Below are 12,376 nucleotides of genomic sequence, written 5' to 3'. Positions count from 1 at the left end.
GAAGGTAGAGGAGAAAGAAAAAAAAAGATAGAGACAGACAGGGTCAGGCAAACCAACAAACGAAAACAGAATTCGAGGTTTTAAAAAAAAAATTGTTTATTGATGTGACGTGGGAAGAGGATAAAATACAATGGCAGCTGGGGTGAGATGATGAAGGGGAAAAAAAAACCACCAACCAAAAGAGAGAATCAGGATTGAACCAAGAAAAAAAAAAGTATTATTTCAAAGGCAGCCTTAAACTTGTTTTTTAGCATGAATAGTTGAATGAATTCTGGAATGAACCATGGCACCTATATATATTAATTAAAAAAAAAATAAGAAAATTCATCATCATATATAATTTTTCTTACCTGCTTCATACGATAACCATGCAATAGTACCAGAGACAAAATAAAAACTAAATCTTGTCCATGAAGATTCAAAGGATTCCAAAAAACCATAAGGATAATAACCATTCCGAGATTGACAATAACAAGACCATACATAATAGGCAAATACAAATCCATAGATATAAACGGTATGTCTCCATGCTCTTCTGAATGTTGTATTTAACAGTAAAAAATCCATCCAAATAAGTACCGTGGGATAAAGATGTAAAGCGCCATCCATCACCCAAGGGATAGGTTCCACCTCCTTAGGGATTAATAATTCAGGGTCTATGTAGGTCATTCCCCAATACAAAAAGCTCACAATAGCTTCCAACTAAATAACAAATAAAGATAAGTTTACATTCTATTTAATTTGACAAAATCATTTACCGGTATAGCCACATGAATAACAAGGTCATGTAATCCTATTTTTTTTTTTTAAAAAAAAAAAAAGATAGATATCATTTTTTTTCAATTTCTTCATTTTATTTATTTCTCTATATTTACCTGTCAAGCTTGTTGGACAAAAGAATCGATAAATATTTATTGCAAAAGCAAAAGTAGCCCAAGTCAAACCAAGTATAGTCAAATACTAAAACACAAAACAAGTTCAAAAAATATAATAATTTTTCAATATAGATTACCTGAAAGTGACCACCAAAACCGTTGGCATAAGGATTATGATAGACATAATGTACAGCATAAAGACAAGTGAGGTTGGAAACTAAACCAATGGTATTCAGAAATAGAGAGAAACGACTAACAACGGATAATGGCTTTTTCTCTTTCATAATAGTTTTGATAACAGTATGAGAAGATGGAAAGAGAAAAAGAAAAGAAAAAAAAAAGTAAGGAGAACTTACTGGAAATCACCAAAAAAAAAAAAAAAAAGAGGCGTCAATATTTAGACCCAGTCGGGCATGTTTTTTGCTTTATTATTGTTTTTTCATTAATTTTTTTTTTTTATTATTTTCTTTCTATTCGATTCATGGCGTTACCTAATCTTTGGAAGATATATGCATCCTTTAGAACACCTGAAGAAGAACGACAATATTCTCGTTCGGCCTTTTTCAAGTTTAGTGGATATATTTTTTCTTGTATTATCATTACTATACTAGCATCAAGATCTCATGGGAAACCACGCCTCATCACTGGATAGAATATCTTCAACAACTTACTAGCTTAATATGTTTATACAAATGATTCCCTCTTTTTATTATCTACAATAACTTCTTTTATTATTATTATCATTATTATTATTATGTACTGGAAATAAAGCTTTATTTATTTATTATTTTGTTAATCATGATGATGATGATGATGATTTTTTTTTATGATATCTCAAAAAGGGCTATATATAAAAGAAGAACACTGATGTATGGTCACAATATAATGATTAAACTTATTATGATGATTTTGTATAGGCGAAAATAGAGTAAGAGTATGATGATAGTTTGAACCAGATGATAATGATAATATGTATCATCACTTCATATCCTTCAATATACCCTTTTTAGTATATGATGCTCATCTAAGTAACTTGATTATTTATTTTGTTTATTTATGATAGTACAATCATCATGTATTAAAGTGATGTGATGACATTACCTACATCATGATATATGAATAATAAATAATCAATATATTCATATCATTGTAAATGATGATCACATACAACAGCTTTCTTTCTTCGGTCTTTCTATGTTGATTAACACGTTATCATATACTACTGTATTGTATCGGCACGGTAATGATGTTTTTAATGATTCCATGTGCATCTATGATATATTCGGATTTAAAAAAAAAAAAAAGTTGTGAATTTCTTTTTCTTTCCTAAACAGTACTGTATGTGTAATAGGTGTTTCAATAAAGAAAGACGATCGATTATCCTCAGGAATAAACTTCATATGAAAAAAGTTTATACTATGTTCCATTTCATCATAAAGCATATTTTTGATTTAGACTAAAAGAAGGTGTAGTATGATCGTAGTTGGAAAAAAGCATAAGGCGGTACAAGAAGTTCTGTACGCGTCTTTTCTTTATTTAGGTAACCATCTTCCACCTTGGAGTTACAAATCTGATGTATTTTATCGCCTGTTAAAGTTTCATTAGTATATACATTTGACACAACACAAAATCGCTTGTAAATGCGGGGTTGAAACCTTTTTCGACATAAGAAAAACTTTAAATCACCATCATGGTTTTTTTACCTTTTTTAATCTTTTTTTTTGGATCCCTCTTTCACACTCTTTTCTTTTTTTTTCTTTTTTCTTTTTCTTTTTCAATCTTTATACCAAACATGTCTGAACTTACTTATACTCCTGTGAAAGATATCCCTGATATTGTAAATTCTTTAAGAAAAACCTTCAATACAGGTAAAAACAAAAAAAAAAAATATTCATAGTAAAAAGATCATAAAATAAATATATTAACCTTTTTTTTTTTTTTTTTTTGTGGGGAACTTTGAGAATAGGTCTTACTAAGGACTTGGAATTCCGTAAACAACAACTTGCCAACTTGCTTCGATTTATGAATGAAAAGAAGGAAGACTTGATGGATGCTTTATATAAAGATTTACATAAACACAGAATGGAAAGTAATGTTGGTGAGATCTCCAGTATTGTTGATGAATGTCAATATATGATCAAGGTAAAATATATGAACAACACAATACTTTTTTCTTTTTTTTTTATTAACTATAATACATTTTCCTTTCCTTTTTTTTTAGAATGTTCATCGACTATCCAAACCAACCACTACCAATAAACGATTCAAAATGAATGCTCTCGATAAAACCATCATTCGCAAAGAACCTAAAGGTGTTGTCCTTGTTATTGGTAAAGTATATACTCGGCTTTATAATGGTGAATCGTTATTCTAGTCGTTAATATTCTTCCTTTTTTGTTCTGCATTAGGTGCCTGGAATTATCCTGTATGTCTGATTTGATATGACACGTGGATTATCATCATCATCATCGTTACCATAGACTAATATTCTTCTTCTTATTTTCTTTTTTTTTTTTTTTTTTTTTTGTTAGGTCAATTTATTGTTGATGCCTGTGGTTGGTGCTATTGCTGCTGGTAACTGTGTCCTCCTCAAGGTAACCAATAAATAAAAAAAAAAGAGTACATGAATACTGATTCATTTTTCAATGATTTTTATGTAGCCTTCTGAAGTTTCCGCTAATACTGCTGCTGTGATCACTAAATACTTGCCTGATTACCTTGACAAGCGTGCTTTCTCTTTCGTCAATGGTGGAGTAGAAGAAACAACGGTTGTTCTTGGTAAAATACCCTAATAGTTCTTCCTCTTTTATTCATTATTAATGCTATTGATTTTATTATAGAAAACAAATTTGATCATATCTTTTATACTGGAAATGGTGTTGTTGGAAAGATTGTGATGAAAGCTGCTGCTAACTATTTGACTCCTGTAACTCTTGAACTTGGTGGTAAATCGTAAGTCAATCATTGATTACTAATCAGTACAAACTTAACTATTATTTTCTTATGATTCTTTCTTTTTATATGTATATATAGTCCTGCTATTGTGGCACCAGATGCTGATTTGGATGTAACTGCAAATCGATTGATTTGGGGTAAATTCTTCAATAATGGTCAGGTAAATGAAATGTCTTATACTTTATCCAAATACGTTGTTGGCGGTAATACTCAATTTTTTTTTTTTAGACTTGTGTGGCACCTGATTATGTTTTGGTTACCAAAGACATGCAAGAAAAGTTAATTGTTGCTATACGACGTACATTATTGAAATATTACACCGCCAACCCTCAAAAATGTGAATCTTATGGTCGTATTGTCAGCACACGACAATTCGATCGTCTCAAGGGACTTTTGGATCACTATGATGAAACTCAAATCGCTATTGGTGGCAAATCAGACCGTGATGATTTGTATATGGAACCTACTGTCCTCAAATCGATCTCCTATAAAGATGAACATATCATGCAACAAGAAATTTTTGGTAAGTGAAAATCATTTTAGTACACGCAAAAAAAGGATCTGGTTTATTATTTAAGGCGCAATGACAGTGACACAAAATCCACTTGATACACTCTCCACATGTGATAGCTTGCCTTTCTTTTTAGACTGTGCGCGTTAACTCCATTTCCTTATTTGATTTAGGTCCTATTTTACCTATTATTCCTGTAGATAATATGGAACAAGCTATTCAAATCATTAACACAAGGTAATAATACTAAAAAAAAAAGAAGTATTCACTCCTAATCATCAATAATCATTAATTATCATAATATTCCCTGATTTATGCAAATCTAGAGATCATCCTTTGGCCATGTATATCTTTGCAAAGAGCCCTGCTATTTACAACAACAGTAAGTCCTTTTTTTTTTTTTTACTGTTATACTTTATAACTTTCTCACATTTCCCTCTTATTTTTATAGTCTTAAACAAGACAAACTCTGGAGGTGCTGTAGTCAATGATACTTTGATGCATTTACAAGAATTATCTTTACCTTTTGGTGGGGTGGGTGCTTCTGGAATGGGTTCTTATCATGGTGACAAATCCTTTGATACTTTTGTACATGAACGTTCCACTATGATCAAGACCACTGGTTTCGAAAGCGTTTTGGCTGCCCGCTACCCTCCCTATACTGATGATAAAGATACCATGCTTTCCTTCCTTATTTATGGTTTGCCCTCTACTGCTTCTGCCAAATTCAAGACCTTGATGACTGTTTGGTCAGCCACTTGGAATATTATCTTCAAGAAAAACAGCAAGCTTTGAACAACTATTTATCTTTACCAATCAAATAATTATGATGTAGAGTCAGTTTACTTCCTTCTCTTCATTATTTTTTTTTAACCACAAGCCTCTCTTTCGTGATTCTTTTGTTCCAATATCCTCTCTTTTAATGTATGTTATTTATTATCTTTTTTTCCAAATATATTATTACCTTTCTATCATTATTTTATTATTATTACCATTGTTATTTTGATTTATTCCTTTTTTTTTTCTCTCTCTCCTTTCTTTTAATCATTATAATAGCTTTTGCTATTGTATATTAATAAAAATTTATCCTTTTTACAAAGTTATCTCCAATATCCGCGTTATATATACAAAGCAATATGCGATCCTCTCTTTATCTTAGTATACCTACTTGATATGTTCTTTTTTTTTTTTTTTTTTTTTGTTATTTGAATAAGATCATCTCTTTTTTTTTTTTTTTCCTTCTTCATCGTCATTTGTTTCAGTGTCTTTACCAATTTCTATATTATTCAATAGGGACTCCATCGAGAATCATTATACAATCATTATACAATCATCATATCTGTCAAACTCTGTCTCCTCCATGTAGAAGAGAAAGGAACAAACAAGACTATCAATAGGAAGAAGTAACAAATTTATTGGATAGTACAGAATAATTAAAGATAAAGGAATATAAATGAAAATACAATAAAAGATAAAGTGACAAGCTACAGTCGATGTTTTGCCGCTAATAATTCGTGTTGTGTTGCAAATCGCCCACCTCCATCTTGGTCACCCAAAGTAGTCCGTACATTTTCGATACGTCCTCGGAATGCATCAAATTTTTCTTCTATAGTCGTCCTCCAACACCAGGCTCTAGAATAATCCGAATCAATCCCTTCTATGACATGACAAATCTTGTAACCAATGACCGGAAGCATCCTTCAAATAAAATAAAATTAAAAAAAGATCAATCCTGTATTTTATTTTCATTCATTTGTGTCTATTTTTTTTTTCTCTATTCTTACTTCATCGCATGACCGGAATCTCCAGAAGCAATAACCACATTACTATAATTTGGATGAGGACAAATCAAAAAATCACCATCTTTCGAATCACTGTACCTACAATATATTATTTTAATTCAAGAGATAAAAGGTTTTTTGAGAAACAACATACAAGATATGATTTTATTTTATTTTGCTTACCAGCAGACACGTGTGTAAGTAATATCCATAGAAGAAGTCATAGGAAGAAATTTGCCTAGAAAAGTACGTGCATGTTGAAGAGCACTGATAGGAATAGTATCATTGGCATGATCGACTTGAGTTCTTGGAATTGAAATATCATCACCAGATCTAGGATTCAGGTATCCAGAATGATGTCGAGCAATTTTGAGTTTACCATCTTCATTAGCAGGGAATCCATAATAACCTAATTTCCATCAAATAAAATAAAATAAAAAAGGAAGTGTCAATACCAACTTTTTTTTTTTTTCTTATTATCATTATTTTTTTTGATTCATCCTACCGGTATTAGCAACATCTGCACACCATACTGGTTGATCCATCAATGCTTGAAGATTGGATTTGTTTGGTTTGAAATGCATGACGACTTGACCGGTTGCTAATAGTTCTTCGTTGATACCAAGTAAACCAGCCGTCCAAGCTCCAGTGGCGAATATAACATTATCAGCAATATGATGTTGACCATCCCGTGTGATGATACCTCGAACATCCGAGTTGTCTTCTATCCAAAGTTCCTTATAACAGCCTTGATCTTGTCCAATCACAAATTGTACTCCTTCCTTGATACACTTTCCATAGAGATGTTTAATAGCTTCGGAAGAATTGCACCAACCTTGAAAAAGTTTCTGATTAGATATTTGATTCAAGTAACAACTTTAAAGACTCACCACCTTCTTTGTTGAAATACGCAATATCATAACTATTCTTGACAGTTTCTTCAAAATGAGGGTATTTTTTTAAAATAGCTTCAGGTGTTAATAGTTCTTCAATACAATGTCCATAACCAGCTTCACGAATAGCTTTCATGCTTTCCAATTCATAATCACCAAACTTGCCTTGATGGCCAAATAGTAAAACACCCGTTTGATGAAATACTGGTGGTTCATTTTGTATAGCACGTTCTTTGTTCCATTGATGCCAATAAGGCATGGCTTCCAAGGTGAGATTCATATATAATAAGTTATTTCCATAGTCAAATCTTACAGCCTTGCTAATATCTTGTTGAAAAAAAAAAAAAAGTTGAAGGGAAGGAGTCAAAAAAAAAAAAAAAAAACTAAAAAAAAAGAAAAGATAGGTACCTGAGGAAGCAGCGTCAGGTACAGGAATAGGAAGACGGTCAAATACTACCACTTGATATATCTTTTTCAATGCTAAAGCATGAGCTGTAGAAAGACCAAAACATCCACCTCCAACAATAATAATTTTCGATCCAGGTTTTGGTGGTTTATACATATTCATAGAGTTGAAAGGAAAGACGAAGAAAGAAAAAAAAAAAAAAAAGGAAAATAGTTATCTCACTGAGTCACACAAAAATAATCCCGATAAAACGTAAAACGAGCATGACCGATCAAAAAAGCATGAGAAAAAAAAATAATAATGGATGAGAAAATAATAGTTTTATCAATGATATATAATAATATAGATGTAAATGGATGTTATATGAAGAATGATTAAACTAAAAGTAATGCATGTATTGAGGGAATGATTAAAAAAATAAGAAGTATTATGTGAAATGAATATTGGCACGATTGAAGGTGAGAAGAATTCTATATAAAATAATATAATTAGTCAACAATTTTTCTTATTTTTTTTTTTTTTGATATTATATAACTTACTTGAGGAAATCATCTAAATCCAATTTGGCCGCCCGGGCTCCTGACATATCAATAGAATCCAAAATACCAAGTACCATCTGTTTGATATCAAAATCAGAATCCACCATCTATATATAAAATATAATAATAAGAATAAAATTCACCATTTAATATTTTTATATTCTTACCAATTCATGCGCAGAACAATAGGTTTTGTAATTTTGTTCCAACATATTCAAAACAGTTGTTTGTTTAAAGTTAGCAGCAAGAGTCTATATATAAAAAGTAAAAATCAATAACCCAATTTTATTTATATTATAAATAATTTACCTTATGTTTTCGTACAAATAAGATACGTAATAAACCATCAAATTCTTTGGCATCCACAGGAGGAGGAGGATTCTTTGGTTCTAGTCGTACAACAGAAGATTCTACCTGAGGAGGAGGTCTAAAATTATTCTTGCCAACTTTCATAACATGATCCACCTTTGCATACAATTGTACATTGACAGATAATCGACAGTAAAGTTCATCTCCTGGTTTTGCTACCAATCGTAAAGCAAATTCTCGTTGAAACATAAGAATAGCACAACTATAGATCAATATTAATAAAAAAAATTAAAGTAATATTGTTATATTATGTTTACCGGAATAAAGGTCGATGTTCAAGAAGTTTAAAGACCAAAGGAGACGAGATCTGATATGGGGTATTACTGATACAAACATCAAAGTAAGGAAGTTCTGTTTTCATAAAATCACCCAACATAATATGTAATTTTCGTTGTTCAGGACTAGATAGAGATATAAAACATATCAATGAAATGTTTTTTTATATTATTTTGATCACTTACGTTCCATTCACACGTTTTTGAAGTTCGGCAGCAAGACGAGGATCCATTTCCACCGCTACAACCTTTTTAGCTTGAGCAAGGATCTTGACAGTAAGATTACCTGTACCAGGACCTACTTCAAGACAAACATCACTTGAATTCAAATTGGCCTAATATTAAAAACAAAGATAGATATATAGTTAATGTTAAATGATTTAATATATATATATATCTATTACCTTATCCACAATACCTTGAGCAACTAAAGGATTCTTCAAGATATGTTGACCGAGATCTTTGTTGAATAAAGGACCAAAGGCTCTCATATCAGCACTAGTATCTTTCTTAGTTTGTTTAGCTGTCAATTTCGGCATGGCGACTGACTATGAATAATAATAATAATAATGAAAAAGAAGAAGTAATAAAAAAAGAAAGAGATATTAAAAAAAAAAGTAAAGAAAAAAAGAGGAAAAGCCACGCGGAGTGTAAATACGCATTTTCATCAGGGCAAGACAGAAAGAAAAAGATCAAAAAGTTGAAAAAGTTAATAGAAAATCAGTTTAAGATTCCATTATATTGAAAAATATGTACTTTGTATTATTTAATGATGCAACAAGTGATTTTTTTCTTTTGTTTTCTATCAATTTAAAAAAAAAAAAAAAAAAAAAAGAGAGAAAAAAAAACGGTTATTTTGTTCAACCGAGACAGAAAAAAAAAAGAGAAGCTTAACCCCACACATTTCTCACGGCGGCATAAAAACAGTGGTTATCAATTTTTGTAGTAATTGATATTACCACTATAATTTTGTATTAATTTAGGATGACAAGTAATAATTTTTTTGTGTGAAAAATGATAGTTACAATTATATTTTTGAGAAAGAAGGATAAGAATAATATCTATATATATATTCATGTGAAAAAAAAAGAAAGTTCATGCTGGTTTCTAAAATATAAGATGATTCTTTTTTTTTTTTTTTTTTTTGAGATTTCTTCTCCTTTTTCTTTCTCTTTTTATCTCAAATATCATGTCAACCAAATATTTGGACCAGATGTCTACTGACCTTCAAACTGCTAGACACAATGCAACTTTTCCTGTTGAAGAGTTAACTAATTTGCTATACGGTGGTGAACTTGTCTTTCACGTTATCAAGAAGCTACGAACTCTCATGGAAAAAGAACCTCTATTGGACCCTTCTAAAACACATTTCATGAACCGTGAACAAGTAAGAAAATAGTGATAACTCTCAAGTACTTCATCTTACATTTTTTTTTCTTTTTCTTTAGTTAATACATCATTCTCTTCTTGTACATAGACGTCTGGTAGAACTAGTTGATGAACATGACTTATCCGATTTAGAATTCCAAGGTCTTGTTATGCTTGCTGATCTCATGTCTCCACTTGGTCTTCATTATTCTGGTAGGTTAATAATTATTATATAATGTAAACTAATAGACTTACTCTCTTATTTATATATGTAGCCTTTATACCTGTTCTTCAATCTCAAGGTACTGATGAACAAATTGCCAAATGGGTGGAACCTGCTCAAAAACTTGCCATTATGGGTTGTTACGCTCAAACTGAATTAGGGTAAGTTCTTTCTCCGTTACCCCCTTGAATGGATACAAAAACAAAAGGAAAAAACGCCACCGCCCAAGTTTTATACTAACCCCCTTTTAACTCTTTTTATATACGTGTCATTATTGATGGTAGGCATGGTTCTAACGTACAAGGACTACGAACAACCGCAACATTGGATACTAATACGGATGAATTTGTTATTCATAGTCCTGATTTAACGGTATGTTCCTCATCTTGTTTATGTATACAAATCTGTATGATTCTAATGTTTACATGGTATTCTTTATTTGGTAGGCAGCGAAATGGTGGATTGGAGGACTTGGTATTGCCGCTACTCATTGTGTTCTTCAGGTAATTCAAAAAAAAAAAAAAAAAGAAAAATATGCATGAATTAACAATAATCTTATTATATATGTATTATGATTCAGGCCCAATTGGTGATTGATCAAAAGTCATATGGTCCTCATATCTTTGTTGTCCCTGTTAGATCTCCTGGTAAGTTACTATTAATTATTAGCAATGGAAAATATATATGAAAATTCTTGCTTCATTTTATTTATGATTCATTAGTGGACCGTAAACCTCTCAAAGGCGTCACTGTTGGTGATATTGGACCTAAGGCTTATGGTGGATTTGCAACTGTGGATAACGGATGTAAGTAAGAATAAAAGTTCGCAAATTTGATCAAATATATTGAGATTGACCTTTTTTTTTTTTTTTTTTAGTTGCACTCTTTGATCATGTTCGAATCCCTCGTGAAAACATGTTGATGAGATTTGCACAAGTGACAAGAGATGGTCAGTATATTCGTCCGGTACACGACAAGTTATCCTATGGTAGTATGGTGAAATTACGAGTAGGCATGGTGGCCGATGCTGGAATAAAACTTGGCAAGGCTGTGACAATTGCTATTCGATATAGTACAGTACGACGACAATTCCATGATACAGCAAAAAAGGATGGTAGCAAGAAGGATGAACTTGAACAACAGGTGATCAGCTATTCTTCCATCAAACATCGACTTTTTCCCTTGATTGCCGTGTCTTATGCATTACTCTTTGCTGGACAATCTGTGGGAGCTGATTTTCAAAAGATGACCAAACAATTACTGAATCAAGATGCATCCATGCTTCCTGAAATGCATATCACTACATGTTCTCTCAAGGTATGGTGTACCCGTCGTGCTACGGATGGTCAAGAAGAATGTCGCAAAGCAATGGGTGGTCATGGTTACTCTCAATTTAGTGGTGTGGGTCAAATCTTTGCCATGGCGGTACCTTCCAATACATATGAAGGTGATAATTATGTCCTATGTCAACAAGTCGGTCGATCTCTACTCAAACAACTCCAAACGATCTCTTCTGGTAAAAAGGTAGAAACGCCCAACTCATCTTATCTCAACTTGTTGCTTTCCGATACACCACATACACCTTACAAATTCAACGATCCTTATCACGATATTTTGGATCCCAAAGTGCAACAACACATCTACGGTTTACGTGCTGCTCGACTTGTGGCTGATCTTGGACAACAACTGAAAGCTGGTCGCCCTTGGTCGGATGTCAATATGGAATGTTGGAATATTTGTTTTGCTCATGCTGAATATAACCTGATTAAACAGTTCAATGAACGTGTTGCTTCGGTATCTTCCACTACTCCTGTCTTGGCTGAACCTCTTACTCAACTTGCCAATCTGGTAAGTTTCGATTTTAATTTTGTTTAAAAAAAAAAAAAAAAAAAAAAACTTATATTTTATGTTTTCCTATAGTTTGCTCTTAGTATGATTGTCCAAACGTCTTTAGCAAGTTTTCTATCTACTGGTACTCTTAGATCCATGGACATAGATCGTATTCAAGCTCGGTTCCGTCAACTTCTAGACGCTGTTGCCATCAATGCGGTAGCTTTCACGGATGCTTTTGCTTTCCCTGATCGAGAATTATCTAGTGCTTTGGGTTCATACGATGGTCGGTCTTATGAACGTCTTTGGGAAGCTGTTCAAAAAAATCCTTTGAATACCGAAGCTGGTCGA

At 32.0% G+C, this 12,376-nt stretch overlaps 5 protein-coding genes across 5 annotated transcripts; 2 read left to right on the top strand and 3 right to left on the bottom strand.

The window, feature by feature from the left end:
• Positions 1 to 71: 71 nt before the first annotated feature.
• BX664DRAFT_331237 (FAR-17a/AIG1-like protein) lies at positions 72 to 1,250 on the bottom strand. The gene is made up of 4 exons (XM_051545096.1): positions 1,013 to 1,250; positions 876 to 960; positions 759 to 793; positions 72 to 702 (listed from the first exon to the last, which is right to left on the bottom strand). The coding sequence occupies exons 1-4, from the start codon at positions 1,157 to 1,159 to the stop codon at positions 331 to 333; spliced, it is 639 nt and encodes a 212-aa protein (XP_051399567.1). The 5' UTR covers positions 1,160 to 1,250; the 3' UTR covers positions 72 to 330.
• A 1,372-nt stretch (positions 1,251 to 2,622) lies between these two features.
• BX664DRAFT_279273 (Aldehyde/histidinol dehydrogenase) lies at positions 2,623 to 5,444 on the top strand. Its single transcript, XM_051541436.1, has 12 exons — positions 2,623 to 2,743; positions 2,842 to 3,017; positions 3,097 to 3,205; positions 3,284 to 3,300; positions 3,407 to 3,469; positions 3,536 to 3,653; positions 3,716 to 3,827; positions 3,909 to 3,990; positions 4,059 to 4,353; positions 4,515 to 4,578; positions 4,668 to 4,723; positions 4,793 to 5,444. The coding sequence occupies exons 1-12, from the start codon at positions 2,668 to 2,670 to the stop codon at positions 5,134 to 5,136; spliced, it is 1,512 nt and encodes a 503-aa protein (XP_051399566.1). The 5' UTR covers positions 2,623 to 2,667; the 3' UTR covers positions 5,137 to 5,444.
• Positions 5,445 to 5,729: 285 nt separating this feature from the next.
• BX664DRAFT_331228 (FAD dependent oxidoreductase) lies at positions 5,730 to 7,585 on the bottom strand (the record flags this gene model as incomplete). The annotated part of the gene is made up of 6 exons (XM_051545095.1): positions 5,730 to 6,039; positions 6,126 to 6,221; positions 6,306 to 6,531; positions 6,628 to 6,957; positions 7,013 to 7,342; positions 7,424 to 7,585. Coding segments are annotated over 6 exons (1,358 nt in total), but the record flags the coding sequence as incomplete, so codon positions are not given.
• A 134-nt stretch (positions 7,586 to 7,719) lies between these two features.
• BX664DRAFT_331226 (dimethyladenosine transferase) lies at positions 7,720 to 9,243 on the bottom strand. The gene is made up of 7 exons (XM_051545094.1): positions 9,009 to 9,243; positions 8,791 to 8,939; positions 8,587 to 8,730; positions 8,270 to 8,531; positions 8,128 to 8,211; positions 7,961 to 8,067; positions 7,720 to 7,891 (listed from the first exon to the last, which is right to left on the bottom strand). The coding sequence occupies exons 1-7, from the start codon at positions 9,141 to 9,143 to the stop codon at positions 7,849 to 7,851; spliced, it is 924 nt and encodes a 307-aa protein (XP_051399564.1). The 5' UTR covers positions 9,144 to 9,243; the 3' UTR covers positions 7,720 to 7,848.
• Positions 9,244 to 10,142: 899 nt separating this feature from the next.
• BX664DRAFT_264051 (acyl-CoA dehydrogenase/oxidase) lies at positions 10,143 to 12,070 on the top strand (the record flags this gene model as incomplete). Its single annotated transcript, XM_051540798.1, has 7 exons — positions 10,143 to 10,185; positions 10,248 to 10,356; positions 10,480 to 10,567; positions 10,642 to 10,698; positions 10,776 to 10,842; positions 10,918 to 11,001; positions 11,073 to 12,070. The coding sequence occupies 7 exons, from the start codon at positions 10,143 to 10,145 to the stop codon at positions 12,068 to 12,070; spliced, it is 1,446 nt and encodes a 481-aa protein (XP_051399563.1).
• Between the last annotated feature and the right edge of the window lie 306 nt (positions 12,071 to 12,376).

This window comes from Halteromyces radiatus, assembly GCF_025201355.1.
Source record: "Halteromyces radiatus strain CBS 162.75 chromosome Unknown BX664scaffold_4, whole genome shotgun sequence".
NCBI classification, from domain to species: Eukaryota; Fungi; Mucoromycota; class Mucoromycetes; order Mucorales; family Cunninghamellaceae; genus Halteromyces; species Halteromyces radiatus.
The sequence above is the reverse complement of the archived record's forward strand: the minus strand, read 5'-3'. Positions and strand labels throughout refer to the sequence as shown.